Genomic DNA, 25341 nt, shown 5'->3' with positions numbered 1-25341 from the left:
GTGTACCCAAGGCCTGCCAGGGGCTGAAGCATGTATTATGCCACCCCAGGCTTGGCCTAACAATCTGACACAACTGGCTGATCACTCAGCTGGGGTAAGTTGGTGTAATCACCTCTTACTTAGGTGTAGTATACCTATACCTAACCTTAAATGGGACACATGTTAACCTACAAGTCACTCCTATGACAGGCCTTAACAATCCTGAAGGCAGAGTGCTTGGTTCCATGTGAGATGGTGCTCTGGCATGAGCTGAGCCTGTCTGCAGTGGTCGGAACAACTTCCTTCTACTGTTTCCAGATATCGTCATACCATATACTCTTAAGTGCATTATGAACCTCGCGGTTAAATGCTATCTTTGGTTTGGCTTTATCAAAACATGTCGAGTAAGGTGTCATACGAATTGGAATACTAACCCCTCGCCAATTCTGGCGACGGGGTTAGCATTCCACCCTTCTAGAGGGACACGACATGTACAGTACCTGAAACCCGGGTAAAATCAGACATAGCCTCAGCTCCACAAAATGGATGCTGCCACCACAGACACAAGTCTGCCCTCCTGCTGCTGGGAGTCCTTCCAGCTTGGGAGGTGTGGACAAAGGGTTTCCTGCCAGGGGAGGTGCATGCACCACCCCAGACAGGATTTTGTGTATTGGTCAGGTAGGGCTTGAAAGAAACCAGACATGCCTGTGGCTCACAAGGAGCCTCGGTGCATATGCCAGTTCAAACCGGTCCTGGGGCACACCAGTCCCGGGCCTGGGGCGAGCTGGACAAAGGATTGGGGGTGTAACCACCCCCCTTCCTGGTCCCACCCATAGGGAGGGACCTAGCAGGTAGTCCGGCCCCTAGAATCCACTTAAAGGTAGGAGCTGTGTCCTAAGACTTCAGACATCCTGGAATCAACTTGAAACTAAGAAGAAGACGGGAACTTCGACATTCTGCTGCACAGAAGACTGAAGGAAATCTCCCCTGTGGTCAGGGAGTGACCACCTTGCTAACGCAAGCACCATCCAGCGAATCAAAGTCTGCTTTGCCGCCGCCTCCCGCCGGAGCCCGAGCCCAGAGACTGACAACACCTGGACCTCCAGACCTCTCACCGCCCGATCCACAGTCCCTGAGAAGAGGAGACCCGTGGAGGCATCGAGACACGTGGAGCCAGCCATCTTGGAAACGACGACGACAAGCTGCAAGTGCAACAACCGAGGCTCCCTCCAAGTTGTGCTTTGGGATCTGAGAAGCCCAACACCCGAGCAGCATCTGCACCAAAGGTGAGCCCTCCAGCATCTCCACGATCTGCGTGGGGCCCTTCTGCATTTTGCCACTCGACGCGCCTAACCTGTTGCTGGCCCGCTGACTAGTAGCCATCTTGGCGACGAACTTCACGAAATACACCGCTGGTCTGGTTGCTCCAGACTGGCCCTTGCTCCCCTCCAAAGGAGCAGTCCCTCTGACCTTGCTGGTCAGAACCATCAGCTTATTTCATCTCCTACAACAATTGCTTTTGCCAAGGCTTGTTTGCTTCGATCAAGTCGCCGACACCGCCGACAGCGAGAGCCTGCGTGGGACAGCTCGTGAACCGACTCCTGGACGTCGTCGACCTCCAGGGACCACGTGGCTGCAGAGACAAGCTACACCTTTCTTCCTGTTTGCACCCGACATTGCCTGGTACCCACCTGGTGCCACGCTGGTCACTGGCTAGTGACTGTGAACACTGTCCCCTCTGCTTACAGGTCTTCAACATCTCCGAACCACTCTTGGATCCACCGCATCTCTCCCGGACCGACCGCCTGCAGCATCTTTGTCCACAGGCTCCACGGAACAGATAGAAGAAACCCGACGCACTTCGAGGCCTATGCACCCGCTTCCTGTGGGTGCGGTAAAGCTGGCACTCCTGTGCCCAAGTGTAGTATTACATCTCTAGTGCCTGTGTTCCAAATCTTGAGTTCCTAGTCCATCCGGAAGATCCTTTTTGCAGTAACTTTGTACTTTTTACGCACCCATTGAAACCTATGGGAGCACGCGTGTGACTATTTGCTCTGCACACGCCACCCGTGGACCTCCTGGTCACTAACTGAAGTTAGCTCCTTGTAGGCCCAGCGATTCTAGAGGCCCTAGGCCTTTTCCCTTTTCTGTTCGTGGTACTTATACCACTATTTTAGTATATGGTTTGAGCGGCCACCAGGGCCTATCCATATAAAGTGCAACTTCTGTGTATTCTACTGTAATCTTGTTTGACGATTTGTGCTCCTGTGCTCATAAAGAGACTAGGGGTTACTTTGAGAAATAAATATATATATATTTTGAATATATATCTGTGTGGTGTCCTTTCATTGGTATAAAAGGGGGTTGCATTTGGTAAAACAGCTGGCTTAACACGCTTCACGAGTTTAGCCTCAAAGACTGCTTAGCCTACGCTACCACTAGGGCAGCTAGTCCGAAAAGGTTGACTTACAACCACACCATAAGGGTTGCTTGGCAGGGTGCAAGGTGATCACTTTAACTAGTGAGCATCATATACCAGGCCAACTTCTCACATTGGTGAGCAGCGGTTGGATTTGAGCTTGCTGTGTTTTACCATTGTAATCTCTTGGTTACCAATTGAAAGATCACATAGGTACCTGTAGGTACATATAAAACAAGATTAGATATACATAAGTTCTACTGAACTTAGTTGTTGTAGAGCAAAGGGAGTAGCACACCCTGACTACAACTACTAGATAGGTTTAGAAGGTAAACCCAAGTGTAGGTAGATTGCAACACATCCACCCACACTTAAGAGCAATGGCTGGGGCAGAGGGGTCCACTGTACCCATCTCTGTTGAGAGTGATCCCCAGAGGGCACCATCCATCTTTGCTACCCTTAACCAGAATGAGCTCAGGCATTTGGCAACTCTTAGAGGCCTTAAACAGCCCAAGAACCCTACCTCTGCTGAGCTCAGAGAACTCTTGCAAAATGATGAAAATCAGAGAGAGCTCAAGAAAGCTTCCCAGTTAGCCCCCTTAGGGTCAGGAACAGGAGGCCCCCCTTCTGAAGATGCTACAGAAGTACCCCTTTCCAATAGCCATCCCTTAGACGAGAACCATACTACAGAGGAGGAAAGTGGGGAGGATACAGAGAGTAGTGATGATGAAGGGAGAACTAGCCCAGTGCCAAGTGTTATACTTGGCCCAGCTAAACTAAGGCTATTGGGGACTGACAATGGGATCATCCCATTGGATCTCCCCAGTGGACTTAACCAGGGGCTTGGGAGGCAAAGGAATCGCTCAGGTGACTAATGCTTCTCATGCCTCTAGAGGCTCTCAAGGTCACTCCAGGAAAAGGATGACCACCCCTCAGAGGAGGGAACATGAGGCCAGAATGCAGGAAGCCCAGCTGAGGATCAGGAAGCAGGAGCTAGAAGTAGCCCTGATGGAAGAAAAACTGAGTAAGGCTAGGCAACCTAGAGAGAGTGGGTCTATACCCACTGGTGGCAGCATTGTCCCTAAGGACAAAGATAGGGTCTTTGATAATAGGAACCTGTCTAAGGTTGTGCCCCCCTACAAAAGTGGGGATGACATCCACAAATGGATGACTGCTCTTGAGAGAGCCTGCAAAGTGCAGCAGGTTCCTGAAGACCAGTGGGCAGCAATCCTCTGGCTCTCCTTTGAAGGAAGAGGCAGAGACAGACTCCTCACTGTTAGAGAAGAGGATGTCAGAAATTACAGAGTCCTGAAGAGTGTTCTAGTTGATGGGTTAGGCTTAACCACTGAACAGTACAGGTTAATGTTCAGAGACACCCAAAAGACACAGACTCAGGACTGGTCTGAATATGTTGAATGTGCCACTAAGGCTTTGGAGGGTTGGTTGCTGGGAAGTAAGGTATCTGATTTTACAGGATTGTATAATTTGATGATGAGAGAACAGATTTTAAATAACTGTCAAAACCAGCAACTGCATCAACACTTGGTTGACTCTGATCTGACCTCTCCCCAAGAATTGGGAAAGAAGGCAGACAAATGGGTCAGAACCAGGGTTGAGCAAAAGAACCAGAACCAGGGCCAAGGGGGTGATCAGAAGAAAACAGACCAAAAGGGTGGAGATCAGAAATCTAAAGACCAGAAGTCTTCAACAGGGCCCCAAACTACTGCTAAGGAGGGTGGGTCCCAACAACAATCCAAGGGAAAGAAGAAAGAAGGTCAAAAGAAACCCTGGTGCAATCATTGCAAGAATACAACTCACTGGACTAGTGATTGTAAAAAGGGTGGAGCCCCCAACACTGTTGCCCCTAAGGCACCTGCTCCCAGTACTACTGTTAGCAGTGTTGGTCCCCAGACAAAGGGTGTAGTGGGGATCACTATGGGAACTGAAGGAGATTCTGACTTAGACAGAACCCTGACACAGGCAGTCTTGATCTGTGATGGGGACATTGATTTGTCCCTGACTGTGAGCCCCAGTAACCTGGGCAAGTACAGACAGACTCCTTTAATAAATGAAAAAGTGGCTCAAGCCTACAGGGACACATGTGCCAGTGTCACTATGGTGATACCAGGCTTTGTGGACCCTGGACAGTACATACCAGGTGAGAACTACCTGGTGACCAATGCTAGCAATGCCACTACTTCACATAGTGTGGCAGTTGTTAACTTCTCATGGGGAGGGGTAACTGGCCTCAAAAGGGTTGTGGTTAGTGCAGACCTCCCAGTAGAATGTTTGTTGGGCAATGACCTAGAGAGTTCTCTATGGTCAGAAGTGGAGTACAGGACTCATGCAGAGATGTTAGGTATATCATCACATGTCCTTGCTGTGACCAGGTCACAGGCCAAAAAGTGCCTCACTGAACCTCAGGTCTTGGATCCTGGAACAATGGACCAAGCACCTACCAAGAAGAAGAACAGGAGGGTCAAGGCTGTGCCTTCCCCCCTGCCTCAGAGTGATGGTCAGCCTTCCCAGGAAGCTGATCTAGAGGACCCTGAAGGAACTGTCCCTGAAGAGCTTGAACCTGATCAGGTTGAGTTTCTGGGGACAGGGGGACCTTCAAGGGCTGACTTGAGGCAGGCTCAGTTATCCTGTCCCTCTCTTGAACCCCTCAGACAGCTGGCTGCTGCTGAGGCTGCTGGGAATGCTCAAGGTACCCATAAAGTGTATTGGGATGAAGGGCTCCTTTATTCAGAGGCTAGAGACCCCAAGCCTGGTGCTACCAGGAGGTTGGTTATACCTCTGCAATTTAGGGGCTTCCTTCTTACCTTGGCCCATGATATTCCTTTAGCAGGACACTTAGGCCAGAATAAGACTTGGGACAGGCTTGTCCCGCACTTTCACTGGCCTCACATGAATGAAGATACCAAGGAGTTTTGTCGCTCCTGTGTGACCTGCCAAGCCAGTGGCAAATCAGGTGGCACAACAAAGGCCCCCCTAATACCACTACCTGTGGTGGGGGTCCCCTTTGAAAGAGTGGGAATAGACATAGTGGGTCCCATGGATCCTCCCACTGCATCTGGGCACAGATTTATACTGGTGGTAGTGGATCATGCCACCAGGTATCCAGAGGCAATTCCCCTTAGGACCACTACAGCACCTGTTGTGGCCAGGGCCCTGCTGGGAGTATTCTCCAGAGTGGGGTTTCCTAAGGAGGTAGTTTCTGACAGAGGTACCAACTTCATGTCAGGATACTTGACAGCTATGTGGAAGGAATGTGGTGTCAACTACAAGTTCACCACCCCTTATCACCCACAATGCAATGGGCTTGTTGAGAGATTCAACAAGACCCTAAAGGGTATGATCAAAGGATAACCTGAAAAGCTCAGGCGAAGATGGGACATCCTTCTACCCTGCCTTCTGTTTGCTTACAGAGAGGTCCCACAAAAAGGAGTTGGCTACAGCCCCTTTGAATTGTTGTTTGGGCACCCTGTAAGAGGCCCACTGTGTTTGGTGAAGGAAGGATGGGAGTTACCTCTCAAAAAGCCTAAGCAAGACATAGTGGACTATGTACTTGGTCTCCGCTCCAGGATGGCTGAGTATATGGAGAAGGCATCCAAAAACCTTGAGGCAAGCCAGGCCTTACAGAAAGCTTGGCATGACCAAAAGGCTGTCTTGGTTGAGTTTCAGCCAGGACAGAAGGTATGGGTGTTGGAGCCAGTGGCCCCAGCAGCACTCCAAGACAAATGGTCTGGACCCCATACAATCCTGGAAAAGAAGAGAGGTCACCTACTTGGTGGACCTAGGAACTCCCAGGAGTCCCCACAGGGTACTCCATGTTAACAGGCTTAAAGCATATGTTGACAGGGCAGACATGGGCTTGCTCATGGCTACAGATGAGGGACAGGAGGAAGAGAGTGACCCTCTCCCAGACCTGTTGTCTCAGAACCCTGAAGATGGCTCAGTTGAAGGAGTGACCCTTGGAGGCAACCTCACTGCCCATCAGCAGACTGAATGTAGACAGGTTCTACAATCATTTTCACATATGTTTTCCTTGATACCTAGTCAAACTGACTGGTGTACCCATGTGGTGGACACTGGTGACAGTCTGCCTGTAAAGAACAAGCTTTACAGACAACCTGACCACGTCAGGGACTGTGTAAAGGCTGAGGTACATAAAATGCTGGAATTAGGTGTCATTGAACCCTCAGAGAGCCCCTGGGCTAGCCCAGTGGTTCTGGTCCCCAAACCTCACACCAAAGATGGCAAGAGAGAGATGAGGTTCTGTGTGGATTACAGAGGACTCAATGCTGTCACCAGGACAGATGCACACCCTATTCCAAGGGCAGATGAGCTCATAGACAAACTAGCTTCTGCAAAGTTTTTGAGCACATTTGACTTGACAGCTGGCTATTGGCAAATCAGATTAGCTGAGGAGTCTAAGGCCAAAACAGCATTCTCAACCCCAGGTGGGCACTACCAGTTTGTGGTGATGCCCTTTGGTCTGAAGAATGCACCTGCCACGTTCCAAAGGCTGGTGAACCAAGTCCTTACTGGGTTGGATGACTTTTGCGCAGCATATCTTGATGACATTGCTGTCTTTAGCTCCACCTGGGAGGATCACCTGTTCCACCTGAAGAAGGCTCTTGAGGCTCTGCAAAGGGCAGGCCTCACTATCAAGGCTACTAAGTGCCAGATAGGGCAGAGTAAGGTTGTATATTTGGGCCACCTTGTAGGTGGAGGCCAAGTTCAACCACTGGAGAGTAAGATACAATCCATCAAGGACTGGTCTCCTCCAACCACCCAGACTCAAGTTCGAGCTTTCTTGGGCTTGACTGGGTACTACAGGAAGTTTGTTAAGAACTATGGGTCCATTGTGACTCCTCTTAATGATCTGACATCCAAGAAGATGCCCAAAAAGGTTCAGTGGACAGTAAGCTGTCAAAAGGCATTTGATGACCTGAAGGAGGCCATGTGCTCTGCACCTATCCTGAAAAGTCCTGACTACTCCAAAGAGTTTATTGTCCAAACAGATGCTTCTGAGTTGGGTGTGGGAGCTGTGCTGTCACAACTTAATGTAGATGGTCAAGACCAACCCATTGCTTTTATAAGCAGAAGGTTGACCCCCAGAGAGAAGAATTGGTCAGCTATTGAGAGGGAGGCCTTTGCTGTGGTGTGGGCCCTGAAGAAGCTGAGGCCATACTTGTTTGGTACTCACTTCAAGATTCAGATCGACCATAAGCCCCTCTTGTGGCTAAATCAGATTAAGGGTGAAAACCCCAAACTGCTTAGGTGGTCCATTTCCCTACAGGGGATGGACTTTACAGTGGAGCACCGGCCAGGTACTGACCATGGGAATGCAGATGGTCTCTCCAGGTACTTCCACTTAGGACATGAAGACGAGACTGGTCAAGGCTAGTTTAATGTCCCTGCGTTTGGGGAAGGGGGTTGTGTAGGAGAGTAGGGTCTGCTATCCTATGGTCACCCCAAATTTTTGCTTTTTGCTTCACTGGTTTTTGACATATTGAGGCTGTGGGCCTGCCAATCAGACCCCCAGCCTGCTGTTCTCTCTACTAAATTAAAACTATGCACCCTAGGTGCATAACCAATTGGAAGTGGATCACCCTGTCAGCCCCTGTACCAGTGTACACTAGGTACCCAGGGCATTGGTGTACCCAAGGCCTGCCAGGGGCTGAAGCATGTATTATGCCACCCCAGGCTTGGCCTAACAATCTGACACAACTGGCTGATCACTCAGCTGGGGTAAGTTGGTGTAATCACCTCTTACTTAGGTGTAGTATACCTATACCTAACCTTAAATGGGACACATGTTAACCTACAAGTCACTCCTATGACAGGCCTTAACAATCCTGAAGGCAGAGTGCTTGGTTCCATGTGAGATGGTGCTCTGGCATGAGCTGAGCCTGTCTGCAGTGGTCGGAACAACTTCCTTCTACTGTTTCCAGATATCGTCATACCATATACTCTTAAGTGCATTATGAACCTCGCGGTTAAATGCTATCTTTGGTTTGGCTTTATCAAAACATGTCGAGTAAGGTGTCATACGAATTGGAATACTAACCCCTCGCCAATTCTGGCGACGGGGTTAGCATTCCACCCTTCTAGAGGGACACGACATGTACAGTACCTGAAACCCGGGTAAAATCAGACATAGCCTCAGCTCCACAAAATGGATGCTGCCACCACAGACACAAGTCTGCCCTCCTGCTGCTGGGAGTCCTTCCAGCTTGGGAGGTGTGGACAAAGGGTTTCTTGCCAGGGGAGGTGCATGCACCACCCCAGACAGGATTTTGTGTATTGGTCAGGTAGGGCTTGAAAGAAACCAGACATGCCTGTGGCTCACAAGGAGCCTCGGTGCATATGCCAGTTCAAACCGGTCCTGGGGCACACCAGTCCCGGGCCTGGGGCGAGCTGGACAAAGGATTGGGGGTGTAACCACCCCCCTTCCTGGTCCCACCCATAGGGAGGGACCTAGCAGGTAGTCCGGCCCCTAGAATCCGCTTAAAGGTAGGAGCTGTGTCCTAAGACTTCAGACATCCTGGAATCAACTTGAAACTAAGAAGAAGACGGGAACTTCGACATTCTGCTGCACAGAAGACTGAAGGAAATCTCCCCTGTGGTCAGGGAGTGACCACCTTGCTAACGCAAGCACCATCCAGCGAATCAACGTCTGCTTTGCCGCCGCCTCCCGCCGGAGCCCGAGCCCAGAGACTGACAAGACCTGGACCTCCAGACCTCTCACCGCCCGATCCACAGTCCCTGAGAAGAGGAGACCCGTGGAGGCACCGAGACACGTGGAGCCAGCCATCTTGGAAACGACGACGACAAGCTGCAAGTGCAACAACCAAGGCTCCCTCCAAGTTGTGCTTTGGGATCTGAGAAGCCCAACACCCGAGCAGCATCTGCACCAAAGGTGAGCCCTCCAGCATCTCCACGATCTGCTTGGGGCCCTTCTGCATTTTGCCACTCGACGCGCCTAACCGGTTGCTGGCCCGCTGGCTAGTAGCCATCTTGGCGACGAACTTCACGAAATACACCGCTGGTCTGGTTGCTCCAGACTGGCCCTTGCTCCCCTCCAAAGGAGCAGTCCCTCTGACCTTGCTGGTCAGAACCATCAGCTTATTTCATCTCCTACAACAATTGCTTTTGCCAAGGCTTGTTTGCTTCGATCAAGTCGCCGACACCGAGAGCCTGCGTGGGACAGCTCGTGAACCGACTCCTGGACGTCGTCGACCTCCAGGGACCACGTGGCTGCAGAGACAAGCTACACCTTTCTTCCTGTTTGCACCCGACATTGCCTGGTACCCACCTGGTGCCACGCTGGTCACTGGCTAGTGACTGTGAACACTGTCCCCTCTGCTTACAGGTCTTCAACATCTCCGATCCACTCTTGGATCCACCGCATTCCTCCCGGACCGACCGCCTGCAGCATCTTTGTCCACAGGCTCCACGGAACAGATAGAAGAAACCCGACGCACTTCGAGGCCTATGCACCCGCTTCCTGTGGGTGAGGTAAAGCTGGCACTCCTGTGCCCAAGTGTAGTATTACATCTCTAGTGCCTGTGTTCCAAATCTTGAGTTCCTAGTCCATCCGGAAGATCCTTTTTGCAGTAACTTTGTACTTTTTACGCACCCATTGAAACCTATGGGAGCACGCGTGTGACTATTTGCTCTGCACACGCCACCCGTGGATCTCCTGGTCACTAACTGAAGTTAGCTCCTTGTAGGCCCAGCGATTCTAGAGGCCCTATGCCTTTTCCCTTTTCTGTTCGTGGTACTTATACCACTATTTTAGTATATGGTTCGAGCGGCCACCAGGGCCTATCCATATAAAGTGCAACTTCTGTGTATTCTACTGTAATCTTGTTTGACGATTTGTGCTCCTGTGCTCATAAAGAGACTAGGTGTTACTGTGAGAAATAAATATATATATATTTTGAATATATATCTGTGTGGTGTCCTTTCATTGGTATAAAAGGGGGTTGCATTTGGTAAAACAGCTGGCTTAACACGCTTCACGAGTTTAGCCTCAAAGACTGCTTAGCCTACGCTACCACTAGGGCAGCTAGTACGAAAAGGTTGACTTACAACCACACCATAAGGGTTGCTTGGCAGGGTACAAGGTGATCACTTTAACTAGTGAGCATCATATACCAGGCCAACTTCTATCAACTAGGAATAAAGTTTGGGCACCAGAGACAGACAATGTGGGGGTCAGAGAAATCCATCTGTTGCAGAAATTGCATTTCTTGAATTCAGAAAGTTTTGGGAAGACATTTGTGACACACTGCTGAAAATCCAATTTGAATGGAAAAATGTCTGCATACGTGTTGAAGGGAGCTTTATGTGTTTTTTCCCGGTCATATTTGTGGTGGAACTCAATCCCAGATCGAAGCTGTGGTGCACCTTTTTGGCACAGAAGAGCTATTGTAAGTTTCTGGATCCAGTCTGGCACCTAGAGGGGATTCGACAGGTGAGGAATTTGCAGGTAGAAGTATCCATCAGAAGAAGATGATCCTTCTTGAGGACAAAATGTTACTTCAAGAGATAGGTCTTCAGTTCTTTCTAGAAGTCAGCATCACGTTCCACTTGTGAGCTTTATTTTGACAACCTAATGCACTGAGGCAATTGTAGTCTTGGACTAAAGTAACATATTGCAAAGCTTTATCAAAAGAAATCCCATCACAGGAATAGTGTCCCAGTTGACATATGGTGGTGCCATATTGCTGAGATGAGCATTGTTTGATCCGTGCTTATTTTCTAAAACAAGGTGGATGAACGTGCAAAGTATAAACGTGTTAATTGGTGTGGTATTTTAAAAAATAGGAAACATAAAAGAACAAGCATTTACAATGCAATGGTCTCGGCATTGGTAAAGTTAGAGCTATTGGCACTGCTCATGACATTATTCTTGTTTATGTTTTTGTTTTTAAAACATTTAAAGAAACGGCATTGTTATTTACAATGTCAATAGCTCTAACTTTAACAATGCCGAGAGGTGCCCAGGTCATGGTTAGTTGCAGGGGGTGGTTGTGCTCTATGCACATTCAAATCTTGGCCTCTCCTTTTGGTGCGAGCTTGTCGCCTGTGCTCTTTCTTTCTTTGGCCTTTCCCTTCTAGGATTACCCTTGGGCGTGAGGGCAGCAGAGTTCTACCCACCTGTCCATTTAATTGCCTGCCCCTCTGCGGAGGGGTCGTTTTCAATCAATAAACAGTGTCAATCTTATGCACATTCACTGTTTGGCCTCTTTGTTTATCTGCTCTCTCTCCTCCCCAGGCCCCCATCTCTCTTCGAATGGACTGGACTGGAGGGGCTTCTATTGAAACCCTAGTGCTTTGATTACCAGCTGAATCCTTTGCCCCCCGCGACTCCACGTGCCCCTCCACTCCTGAGCTTTCCCCTCACAAACCGTGTGTCCTGGTGCTTTTGCCCAGTCAGGCCAATGGACGTGAGACAGGATTACAACTAATAATGCCAATAAAGGTTGTAATAAAAAAGCATTTATACTAACAATACTAAACATAAATTGTGTTACTATAGCGCTTGTAACCTCAGTGTTTTTTTCTAGGCTTTATAAATAGCTGATATTGTTTCTCTCCATTTTAAGGACACTCGGGTTGCAAAAGCTTATTAAATGGAAACCTGAGCTCGAGAAACACGGTCCTTTATAGCCTATAAAGGGCCGTGTTTCTCTCCCCGGGTTTCCACTTAATAAGCTTTTAGACCCCGAGTGTCATTAAAAAGTAGAAAAACAATATCAGCTATTTATAGTGCCAGGAAAAAAATACAGAGTTAACAAGCGCTAGAGGGTAACTGTAAGTATGCCACCCAGGCAGGTCTGCCGCCCTCACCCCGTCTTTGAGACGGTGACCCCAGTACATTGTCAGAGAGCAGCAGAACCAGGTGAGTGCCCCCCCACCCCCCACACATCCCCTCCTCTCCAATCTAGACCCTTTGTGTACCACCCTGGGGGGGGGGGGGGGGATGCATTAAATGAGCCTCCCTGCGGCTCGGCCTGCCCTGTTGAACAAACAGGGGGCTTGGGGGCTGACCTCAGCTGCAGAAGCCATTGTCAGGTGGGCCCCTGAGCTCCGAGGACTGGCCCCCGCGGTGACTAATGGCAGCCGGGCTCAGGCAGGAGCCGGCCTTCCTGTGCGCTTTGTGTCTTCACAATACCCCCAGCATGTTTGCTCTTGGGCACTTTAAAGGGGCATGCGTCTTACAAGACATGCCTGCCTGTTTGCACAGCTTATCTTTTCTTCTCCTTGTCTAGGGCCTGAATTCCTTGAAAATCCTGCTCTGTTTTTTTTTCTTTTAATGTCACAAAACCTGCTTTTTGGCGGTAATTCATGAGTCACTGTTGTGGGATTAGGCCCGAGTTAAGTGACTTCCGCCAGCGCGCTCCCCTGCCTTTCATGTCTGATATCACACACCGCGCCCTTCTCCGGCTTGGCGCTGGCACCTCAGTGCCACGGTCTGCGCTGGCTCGGGGTGTTTGATGTTTGCTGCGTGATCCCTGAAAGGGCACCTGGAACACTGGTGCGGTGTTTACAGCGGAGTAGGTGCCTGCCTGCCAAGCTCACAGCCCTGATATAGCGCCTAGCGACCGCATCCTAAGAAATGGGATCCCAGTTGTGGCTCACTGGTATAAAGACACTTCACAAAAAGTTGTTTGCAACTCCCAAGGCTGAAGCCAGATCAATGCTGCAGCTGCTAGTCTGGAATAGCCAATGCACACATTCCCTAAAACACAGGAGGTACGAGGCGAGATCTGTCAGGCGCCATTTGCCAAAGAAAGACAGACTGGTGCCCTTTGATAAATCCAGATTGCAGTTAAATTAGAAACTAAGGTGCCACGAAGACTGTGAAGCAGGCACGAAGCCCTACAACTACACAGAGCCCCGACATGAAAAGAGCAGAGTCACTATTGTGGGATTAGGCCCGAGCTAAGTGACTTCCGCCAGCGCGCTCCCCTGCCTTTCATGTCTGATATCACACACCGCGCCCTTCTCTGGCGTGGCGCTGGCACCTCAGTGCCACGGTCTGCGCTGGCTCGGGGTGTTTGATGTTTGATGCGTGATCCCTGAAAGGGCACCTGGAACACTGGTGCGGTGTTTACAGCGGAGTAGGTGCCTGCCTGCCAAGCTCACAGCCATGATACTTTCTGAGGAAAGAAAAACATCTACTCTCGCAGCCTCGGCGGGAAAAATACGGGTTCCGCAGCGACTGGGGTTGTTCCGGTGATTGGAGACTCTACATGCCTTGGTAGAGAAGCCACAGGCCTCTTGAACAAGGAGATCAGGTGAGGGAGCAACGCCGGGACACCACCGCCTTTCTCCGAGGCTGAGAAGAACTGCCTCGGAGAAACGCAGCGTCCTTTTCGGATTGGGGGGCGTGTTTTGCTGTTGTCTCCTCCCTGAGACTTTTTGCAAAAAACACGCCCCCCGATCCGAAAAGGACGGGGCATGATTGGAGTGACGGGACCTCTTCTCCAATGGCTGGCCAGCATTTACTAGGCCAGCCAATGGAGAACAGGGTAGAAGAGGGGCGGGTGCAAGCCCCTCTTCTCAAAGACATTAAATCTCCGGACTTCCGGTCTGCCGACCGGATGGTCCCGAGACCTAAAAACCAGTTTTTAAAGCACTGATAATAATGTCTATTACACAAATACCCCACCTTTAGAGTAAAGAAAAGCACCCGAGAGAGACATTAGAAAGCAAAACATTCCACAAAAACGCTCTGTAATTTTTATTTCAATACAATTGACATAGTGTTGCTTAGCTCTGTCAATTAAAAGTCCTAACATGGTGATACAGTACACGTATCTAAGGTTCTTAAGCTTACACATCAAGACAAACACTGTCATACCAAAGCAATTGATGAAATAATCAAGGGACAATAACGGCTGTTCATTAACTTATTTATCCATGTACATTAATATGGTTCAACAAGCCATGGCACTCCCAACTAGCCTTACAAACCATTTTAAATAAATGGGACATACCTGAGTGTTGCATGTTTTACAGAACTGTTTGATTTTTCCAGTAGAAATGTCATGGTCATCATAGCACTCCCGACACTCAAATACTGCAAGCCCTCCACATATGCGGCACTGCCTAGGGGCTAAAGGATAGTTACACTGTAAATATTTTCAGAGCATTGCCAAAAAACAAAATGAATGCTTTCAGGAGCAAATGTGTGAAAGGAACGTTTATATTGGCAGCACACAACAAAATTGGTGAACTTTTACAAAACTCTTGAAATGACCATGCAATAGTGACAGAGGTAAAATGTCTGAAGGGATAGTGGCATTATATCAGTGTTTGTCTTCGGCAAAACATTTCACTATATAGTAGGGGGGATGAGTAAAGAGAAATTTGTTCCATCTTTAAAATGTTAGTGGCACATTTATGTACAAATACTTGAATTACTGCATTTACATCTTTGACCAACTGTACACTGTATTATGCGCCCATCAACAGCTACATTGGTGCAGCAAATACTGACAACTTGAACATGCCAATGAGTGTGACTTCCAAGCTACAATATGATCACTTTGCCAGTGAATTCTGACACACGGGCCACATTTTATATTTAAAATAGTAGTTCAGCCATTTCCAGATTTGTTCCAAGTGAAGACCTCTATTTAACGAAAGGCCTTAACTCTCCCTTCTCTTTGATTAGGACTTCATCAAAGCAACCCGAATTCCATCTCCTAGTTAACGGTACTGAATAGCAGGCAGTGGGGTGCAATTTCTTTGGGTGGATACCACTGCAACTCTATAAACTACTATTTGATTGAATGATGCATAATGCATTCCACAGTAACTGACAACAACTTTCTACCAACTCTTTCAGAATACCTTCCAGTTGTGCCAGATCAGGTTGAAGGTTGTCTACCATTTAGATCTAACAAGGAGACCCCTATTACATTGTAACAAAATATTTGTAAAGTCTACATAACTCACCACAGTGCCAGAAATGTAATCCACTAGCTAAATATTCTGGTATTGTTTTGTCAAAAAACGCTGGATCACTGATTCAACATGGCCCACCTGGGCAGTCTTCACAAAATGTCTCCTGAGTTAAAGAGGTAACTAAAGAGTTTAAGAAAGCGACAATGGAAGCCAAAATCGCTGGGTATCTTGCTATGTGTTGATGTATTGTGTTTTTTTGGGATGTTCGACATGTCTGACTTTATGAAGGAATATTCAGGCACGGGCTAAAACGAATGTAATCACACAATGATGTTCATTGATACAAGTCAAAAAAGTTCATTTATAGCGACTTAATAGGAAGTTTGAGCCTTAATCAACTCTGCACTCCTGGGTTTTTAACCCCAATTTTAAAAGTATAGTCTCAATTAACGTATTTCTCAATTTTAATTAACGTGGATCATGATGATTCTGTCCTTCATGCACTTCCTCTGAGAGAATCCGGCAACCATGGATTTAAGCATAAGGGGTTCAATCCGAGTGCCTCATTAGAATGAAGTGGTAATAACACATGGGGAATTATCCATAAGCGCAGTTTGTCGTCCCCCACCCCCTCCCCCGAGTGTCTTATTACCGCATAATTCTGAATTGCGCAGTTCATAATGGGTCCTAAAAGGATATTATTGTGCATATGTGAATACAGACACCAGTAAATTCATGTTAGAAAATAATGAACAAACTGATATTTCAATAGAACCAAGCACAGTCAAAACTGCAGCGCAAGAAATTCATGTATTATTCTTTTCCATTGATTCTCAGTACACTATTCAAAGAGCTTGACAAAGGGTTCAGCGAATGCATATTTCACTATTTAATGGCCAGTAGACATAGAGCTTTCTTAAGGCTTCTGGATTTGAAACAGAGGCCGTGCAAAAATTGGAATGCAGTTAAATCAGTGTGAAGTCTCCTGCTCTAATAGCAGATGTTTACCCGCATTCTGAACTACAAATCGTAGACTACTGCTGCCTGAAATTAGATCATTTTGATCGCAGGAAACTCGACCGGTTGTCTGGGACCAAAAGGCTCTCCATTAAAGCACTTTATACAGTACACTGGGTTGAATCTTTCTGGGGACTCATGTTATCCATAAAGGCGCATTACCTTCACTTTTTGACTACATATGTAAAACTCGCCTTGGATACAATATACTTACTCTGCTTTAAACTTTCTGTATACCTTGTGAAAATCAATAAATTATTTTGAAATAAAAAAAAAAAAAAAATCTTTCCGGGGTGCCACATTACAGCATCATTACAAGTTCTGCAGGAGGTCCGAATGGGGAACAACGTGAAAGTACCCCATTCAGACCTGCAAATCTTTCAATACTACAATTTGTCCTTGCCCTAACTTTGACCAGATTTACCTTGAAATTGTTGTGCAAGGAAAAATATAGAAGCTGTGCAACATTTGTGCACAGCTCATAATCCAGTTTCGGGCACAAACTCTTGTTGGTAGGTGAATTGCGATTACTATTGTACACAGAAAGAGGAACTAAGAATGGTCCCATATACCCTTGAAATTAACACAAATTCTCAGGACTGATTATGAGTTTTCAGCTAGACTCAAAAGCAGCAGAAATATGTTTTACATTATAGTAATTTAGAGGTCTCTGCCTCGTCATGACGTTTCTGAAACTAACTTCCCAAGCAATAACTGTTTGATAGTTGGCAAGAGCCATGATTACGGATTATCAAAATCTTCCATCGCATTGCTTACATCTCATATCAGGTTTCCACCCTTTGGACTGTTTCACTAACATTTCCAATCTACAACCTTCCACAGAGTGGCAGGAGAGTTTTTTTCTTGAAACCTTGAATCCTGACAAACGTTGGACACCAATGTACCAAACTATGCTCCCTTGTTACCTTTGTCGCTCTAAACCATACGTTTGTCTCAATTTATGACTTTATCTACGTCAAACACACATTTGCTAATCTGCGACAAGGTTTATTTCACACAGAGGCAAGGTTTATTTAGCACAACACCATATCAAGGACTTGGAAGTGAATTTTTATTGGTGGTAAGGGGCTTCCAGAGTGTGCAGTATTTGAAACAAGCAAGTATGATTTTCTTCATTTATCCCTACAATTAACATTGCCTTGCCCAATCACTGGAGATTCTAATCACTACATAATAGTGGGGTATATTTAACATTTATTATGCAAATACTATACTATGTAAATGTATCTATACTAAGTATCAAATCATTATTTCAATGACTTACTGCTTATTTTATGTGCATCTGTCAGGTTGACTCTTTGAAAGACAAGTAAGGTTATAAAACATATTTGAACTCCTAAGTATAAACATTGAAACCTATAACCAACTCAATGTCTTTGGATATGTTATGTTATGTTAATGGGATTTGTACAGCGCACTGCTACCGTTAGGTGTCCTGGCGCTAAACAGTGCATTGCCTGCTGATCCAGAGGGTGAAATCATAACTAAATACAGAATCGTGATTCATGAATGGGAGTGCTAGAGAAAAAGCCAGGTCTTGAGACCCCTCCTAAACTCAAGCAGGCCAGAGGCCTCTCTCAGCTGTGAGGGAAGATTATTCCAAAGCTTAGCAGCGCAGTGGAAAAAGCTAATGCCCCCCCAGCAGGCTGTTTTAATTTGGTGAACTTGTACCTGTCTTGCTGTGGTTGAGCGAAGTACCCTGGAAGGGGTATACCAGTGTATGTATTTTCTCATAAAATCAGGCCCACCTCCTTCCAGAGTTTTAAAAACAATACAAAGGGCCTTGAACTCAATCCGCTGTCTTATAGGTAACCAGTGAAGGTCACTGAGTCCCTTTTTTATAGATACAAACTTAGGGATGCCCAGAAGAAGTCTGGCAGCAGCATTTTGTGCCGTCTGTAATCGGCTGAGTTGCCTTTTGTGTATATTAATGTATAAAGCATTGCAGTAATCTAGGCGGGACATGACCAATGCCGTTACTGTTGTTCTAAGACAGTCATCCGACAGGAAACGTTTGATTTTCCTCATGATCCTGAGAATTAAAAAACAGGATGATACCACCTTACTTATTTGGTCAGCAAAAGACAGTCTGGAGTGGACACCTTGAACGGATAGTGAAGCTATTCTCAGGTTCTCCCAGGCTTCCGTGGAGATCGACCTTTTTCTCTCCTGCCTGGCAGCTTTATAAGCGGCCCTAAGGTTTCTAATATGATTTTGGTCTCTCGGTTGAAGTTTAAGTGCTTTACGTAGGTCCGCTGAGGCTTCTGAGCATTTTTTTTCAAACCACTTGGAGGATGGAGGGGGTATGATTTGAGATGTTTACCGAGCTAATACATCTCTTATGGAGGTTAAAAGGCTACTGAGGGCTTGAAATTAAATCGAATCAAATCAAATTAGGTGTTTGTTAAGTGCGACTATTCATCCCTAAGGGTCTCAAGGCGCTTGGGGGTGTGGGGGGGGTTCGCAGGTTCCAGTCGACCAAGGGCTTCCACAACCTGGTCATCATTAGACGATGGGTCTAGGCATAAACATATCTCCTGGTATGAGGAAGACACAATTTTGGGCAGCAATAAAGTAGGCTTGATGTTCTCCCATTTTACGGTGTAGCCATTTTTAGGTCTCGGCTGCGAAAGGCTGCGCTTGCGCAGTCTCGCTCCGAGATTTAATGAGTTGGAGTGACTTTCAGAAGAGGGGCTTGCACCCGCCCCTCTTCTCTCCTGTTCTCCATTGGCTGGCCTCTTAAATGCTGGCCAGCCACTGGAAAAGAGGTACAGTCACTCCGTTGAAGCCCCGTCCTTTTCGGATCGGGGGGCGTGTTTTTTGCAAGAAGTCTCAGGGAGGAGACAACAGCAAAACACGCCCCCAAATCCGAAAATGAGGCTCCCTTTCTCCGAGGCATTTTTGCTGTGCCTCGGAGAAAGGCGGTGGTGCCCCGGCGTTGCTCCCGCGCACACACGCTATCGCTTTTACTTTCGGAGCGTCGAGCCGGTACTCCTCGGCTCTCTTGGATTCGACCGCTTACATAGCCAATCAGCTACTCGGCACGGAGACAAAAGACTAAAGAAGTAAGCGTTGCTCCCGCGCACACACGCTATCGCTTTTACTTTCGGAGCGTCGAGCCGGTACTCCTCGGCTCTCTTGGATTCGACCGCTTACATAGCCAATCAGCTACTCGGCACGGAGACAAAAGACTGAAGAAGTAATCTCCTCATTCCTCCGCCCCTGCCCCTCCAGCTGGCTCGTGCGTTGGTACGCACCAACGAGCGGAGCGCGAGCCCCCCTTAAAGGGGTGGGGAAAAAAGCCGCTGTGGAACGTACCATCTTGTAAGTTCTACCTGCTTGTTGGAGGGGGGGTACAGGTCTATGGGTGAGTTTCGCGCAAATTATTGTTGGCGAACAACTATCAATATTTACAGTAAGACTGATAACTAACATAGACTGTGGCAGCACTAAGGAGTGCCTTTGTGAAAATGTTGTGATACCACATCTCCCCTATTGCAAAAATGGTCTGGCCCGAGGAGTTTTGACGGTTAGTTCATCGACCTCTTAAAATGACTTCTAGTTCTTTAAGCTTGCCTGCCTGAGTATTTACCAGTATTAATAGCTGTGTTTTGACCTCACAAGTCAGGAAATTGCAGTGTTAGAATGACAGACGAGCTGCCGCTCAGCCTCACAGCCCTGAGCACCTCGCATCTCCACGCACACAGCCATGTGAGCGTGCCTTTGCTGGTGAGCATAGGTGGATGTTAAAGCTCCCTTGACCACGATATGAATTGATGACGTCGGCTCATTTCGTTCCAACATGTCCATCACGAAGTAGTTTCCGTATGCAATTTAAAGGGGCCGGTTAGAGCTATTGGCATTGCTCATGACATTATTTTTGTTTATCTTTTTGTTTTTAAAACATTTAAAGAAACGGCATTGTCATGAGCAATGCCAATAGCTCTAACTTTAACAATGCCGAGACCGTTGCATTGTAAATGCTTGTTTCTAGATAAGATTGGTTTAGATGCATGTTTGGCTCCACCTCAAAGTCCTTCAGACTTCTACTCGAGGACATTGAAAACAATATAAAATCAATACATGAAGTAGACCCTATGCGATAAAAAGCTGCGGCCACTTGGTGCATACTAGAACATCTTGGGTTGGTAATTTCCAGATCCCATGCCATCAGCCGATTGTTTAGGACATTACCATTGGAGTGGTGATGAAAATGTTCAGTTAGGTGGTCCTTTACAACAGTGACTCCGCATATGCTTGGACCAGTATACTTACTGATATGAGTATTGAAATCGCCAACCCAAACAATGAATAACGATCTAGAGTGGTGAGAAAGCAATATCTCCATAGTAAGCCCCAGTTCTTCGGCCACTTCTGCTGGGTTTGTAAAGTTATTATTGTAAAAGTTAATTAACAGCAAGTCTGGGCTCCTTCGTCCTCTGGCTACTACAATGTGGAAATAAACAGAGCTGTTCACAAAGTCTACCTTGTCAAATGGAATAGTGTTAGATATAAATGTTATTAGTGCCCCTTTTGCTCTGCCTGAATTAGAGGGAACTGGTGGAGTAAAGAAGGAATGGTAGCCATTTAGGAAAAAGGGGTTCTGTTCCCAGGTTTCCTGTAGGCAGATAATAAAGCCTTCCCACAACTCAGATTCCCAAGCCGTATTGCCCTTTTTATTACAGAGGCCAGCTATATTCCATTAGAGGAGTGTAAACTCTACTAAATCGGTCTGGGGCAAAGGCTCCCCCCTGTGAGCGATCGCTAACATGCTGGATGGATCGTGTATGTCAGGACTTATAGTAACTGGGTCTTCGGTCCCGACAGTGCCCCAAACCCTGGTTAATACTCTATGGTCTCCGGTCTCTAGTGTGCTAGATAGGGGGTGGCCGTTCCCAGAGTCAGTCGCTACTACCCAAGTCCTGTAGTACAGCAAATCTGTTTTCAAGAGGTACTTATTATTAACCAGCTGGGGGATACGATGTAAATAGTTATTTGCAGGGGGTCTTAAACTCTGAATGGTATTTTTGAATGTAGGGTGTGGTTTATAAAAGGGACTGTGAGGAGGGTGCTATTGGTAGTTGGCCTAACAAGTGCCTCACCAGCCAGCGGTTGGCAAAATTAAGGACAATGCACTAATTTTTAATTGATTTAGGGTCTAAACTTGCATTAGATGGTCTATATTTGCAACAGCCAGTGCTGAGCCTTGGCCATCAATTGTGATTCCTTTTGGCATGATGTAAGTGGTGGGACATTGACTATGATTATCACAAAAGGACACGTCACGGGTGGAACGTTCAGTGTTAAAGGATCGCTACTCTTCTTGGGGTTAGAATAGGTCTGCTAAGTGTAATGGTATTAGAAGCTGTACGCGCTTTAGGGGTGGAGTATACAAGATCCACCTGGTGCATGCCTCTAAGAGGGCGAAAGTAAACTGCGTTCAGCTGGTCGATATTTCATGGGGCCACTATGTTCTTGGGGTGAGTCCCGTCAGCACTATGACTAACTGCAGCTGGGTTTTTATTTTCTGGCCCCTGGACTGATTAGGATTAAGGATATCATGACTCAGTTTTATGTGAGCCGATTCTAAGATATCGCTCCCCCCTGGCTGTAACACAAGCTGACTCGTTAAATTATTTGCCACTAAATTGGCAAGAATATGTTCAATGACGCCTAGACGAGAAACAATCGGATCTATGAGTTTTTTAAAGTTTGCTTTGACGTCCTGCCAGTTCAAAGACGGCGTGGCATTGTTCTGTAAAAAGGCCAGAATGCTTGCTGTGTCCGGAGAGGGGATTCCCTTTCTTAGTTTTTTAGCAATAGTAGCTTGGGCAGATATGAGAGGGCCTCTCTTCTTTTTGGCGGTGAGGGCTGCTGCCTTGGGTGATGGCTGGTTTGGGGCAAGACAGACTGAAGTAGGCAAGACTATTTGGGGGGCTCACAGACTGTGAGCTGTGCGGCTTTAACTTAATAGGAAGATAAAATAAAAGGGTCAATTGTGCACCCCCCAGCTCCCACAGACAGCCTCCTCTCTGCGATCGCGATTTCTTTGTCCAAACCAGTAGTGGCTTTTGCCAGAAAGTTGTCTAATGAAGTGATCGTTATCTCCTTCGTAGATGGCTGGTGCACTTTTTTCCTCCCCATTCTGCTGCAGGTTGGTGGAATTAAGACGTTAGAGGGGGCCCCGGCCCAGCCTTCTCCGGGCATGGACGGGCCCACCCTTGGCCTGCGCTTAGTCTGGTCGCGTCACCACGCGCGTCCGGCGGTGCGGGAGCGGTGCGCGCTTATGAGCACGAGTCCTTGAAGGAGGGGGTGTTGAGAGGAGAAATCTCCCAGCGTTGATGGAGGTGACACAGCTTCCCCCAGTCAGGCTGTTGGCGACTTACTCTGCCGCGTGAGTGGTGTGCGCTAATGAGCGCGAGTCCTTGAAGAAGGGGGTGTTTGGAGATAATGTCTCCCCAGTGGTGATGGTGGTTACACGGCTTCCCCCAGTCAGGCTGTTGGCATCTTACATTTCATGGAGTATTGGGACTAGGGCTATGACTTGGTGGTATTGCTGCAGTCGACGGTGTTGTCGTCGTCGACGACGACGGTGCCGTCGATGACTGTGCCGTCGAAGATGGCGTCATCGTCGACGGTGTCGTCGCTGATGGTGATGCGGTCATTGGCGATGGGTTTCTCAATGACGAATGTTTGCTCGTCGACGGTGCGGTCGACGTCGAAGCTTTTGATTTGGAAGCCTTCGTCGACGGCGGTGTCGTCGACGATAAAGGCAATGTAGATGGTATAGAACCCTTGAGACTTGCCGTCGACGAGGTTATCGCCGTCAACGGTCTGGAAGATGACATAGTCGTAGTGGTGGCAGTTGAAGAAGTAGCACGCAAGGTTATTGAACCTGTTGAGGGGGTTTTCTTTCCAGATTTCGTCTTAGAAGTACCTGCTGGCTGAGGGGATGAAATCCCTGAGGAGACTTTATATCTATACTCCTGATTAAGGGATTTTTTTGCCATGAGAGAGATCTTAGGTTGCTTCCTTTTCTCTTCAGGCTGTCCCTCAAACGACCTCTGTCTCTTTTGAAATCTGGAGGCAGTATCACTTTCCGCATCTGAAGAGGTGTCATTCTTCTTCTTTAGCCATAATAAAAGCCGTCCTTCTCTATCCCTCAAGGTTTTAGATGGGAAAGTGCGGCATATCTTACTGTGCCTTGCTTCATGCTTTGGGAAAAATCAATAAATACAGTCTTTGTGGTCATCATCAATGGGAACATTCTTCTTCCCACAGGACTGGCAAGGCCTGAATAATCCTTTAGAATCCGAATTTTGATAAAGTATAAATTATACACTTATCTGAATCTGTAGAACTGAGCCAGTCTCAGGGAGACTCCCTTACACAACGAAGTGCGGTGAAAATCTGAGGAACTCAGCCTCTCTTGGGAAGGTTCTACAGGGTGCTGGTGTTTGATTGGTCGTGTTTTTCAGTTTGGTCCTTTTTACTAAAGGAGACTAATAGGCTATACGATGCATGTTTGCATCTATTAGGCCTGTTTTTTTACTATTTACTGCTATGTTATTTTTACCGCGGGACACCCAATACGACGACGGGGAACGATTCAGGCACGTGAATCTATAAAAGATACCCCAATACTGGATAAAATCTCTAACAAACCTGTGAGAACAATTTTAGGCCAGACAGTTAAACCATTATAGAGTTGTACTTTTTTCATGACAAGCGCCACCATTCAGCTCTGGTCTTTTCCCTACTAAGCCCATCCATCAAGTGCATGGAAACATATCATCCACTACTGAAATGAGCCATCTATGCAAGTGCGATCTTGGGTCCTATTCACAAACAGCATTTTGTATTATGTTTAGTAGTACTATGATAGAACTACTTAAGTACTACAAAATGCTATTCACAAACCTGCTAGGGTAAATATCCACCGTCACCTCTCCTATCTTTTCTAAGGAGATCCTCACACAGGTACGTTTACTAAATAGTAGTAAATGTGGGAGGGACCAGCAGAAGTGGTTGAAAAATAGGGCTCACTTACTACATAATAGGTGGAGTTTTGGGAGGCATAAGGAGGATTAAGGGCTTACTCTTTCGTTTACCCACAAAAGAGTAAGCCCAGTGCTATCCAGAAAATGCAAATCTAGAGAAGCTATTATAGCCATAAAGCCCCAAAACAGTAGTAAATGTACTACAGCTCAGGTCTGGAGTAGATCCAGCACCACACATGACCAACCACTGATACTTCAACAAAATCTTCCATAGAAAATAATGGAGGAATGAACTTAAACTAAAACCCCATAGGAAATAATGCTAAACTAAATTACATTTAAACTATATAAAAATCGAAATATATTTAATTTAATGCGGAAACAAAAATCAAATAACAAAATATACTTACTATCTAATTAGAAACATTTCAATACTTTTTCAATTTAAAAATGAATGTTACATTAATGTTATTAAACTATAATTACATTTTCTAATCGGGAATATTTTGAAATTATTTTTACTCAACGTCTGCTCATCTCTCCAGTAGAGGATACAATTTATACCCCCGACACTGACATTATATTTTCAGTGAGAACACCTTCTTTGTTCACCAACTGCCCTTCATGTGGAAGGAAACAAGCAGCAACTCATCCCTACATGGTCTGTGTGGTGTGTCTATCACCATCTCACCAGGTTAAAGGCTGTGGCATTTGTAAAAATATGTCCAAGAGGACACTGAAAGACAGAGAGGGGATCAGACTGAAGTCTGATGCAAGATATGAAAATTGAGGAAGAAAGGAGAAAAATGAAGAAGCGGGAAAATTGCCCTACCTCTATCAGTGTACCTCAACCTAACTTAATTTTGAATTAAATGCTTAATTCGTTTAAATATATTACACGAAATAAACAATTTTGAAAGATTTTTGATAATCACAGCTAGCAAAGCCCCTGACCTATGTACCACACTTCTG

At 46.8% G+C, this 25341-nt stretch overlaps 1 protein-coding gene across 12 annotated transcripts in view; it reads right to left on the bottom strand.

Annotated features, from left to right (window-relative positions):
- Positions 1 to 25341, bottom strand: part of CYLD (CYLD lysine 63 deubiquitinase) — a 434005-nt gene that overhangs the window by 49377 nt on the left and 359287 nt on the right. For all 12 annotated transcript variants that reach the window (XM_085638705.1, XM_085638699.1, XM_085638698.1 and 9 more), the window contains one exon: positions 14419 to 14537. In XM_085638705.1, the coding sequence (XP_085494831.1) occupies positions 14419 to 14537 (119 nt within the window). The remainder of the gene's footprint in view (positions 1 to 14418; positions 14538 to 25341) is intronic.

This window comes from Triturus cristatus, chromosome 12 (assembly GCF_964204655.1).
Source record: "Triturus cristatus chromosome 12, aTriCri1.1, whole genome shotgun sequence".
Classification (NCBI taxonomy): Eukaryota; Metazoa; Chordata; class Amphibia; order Caudata; family Salamandridae; genus Triturus; species Triturus cristatus.
The sequence above is the reverse complement of the archived record's forward strand: the minus strand, read 5'-3'. Positions and strand labels throughout refer to the sequence as shown.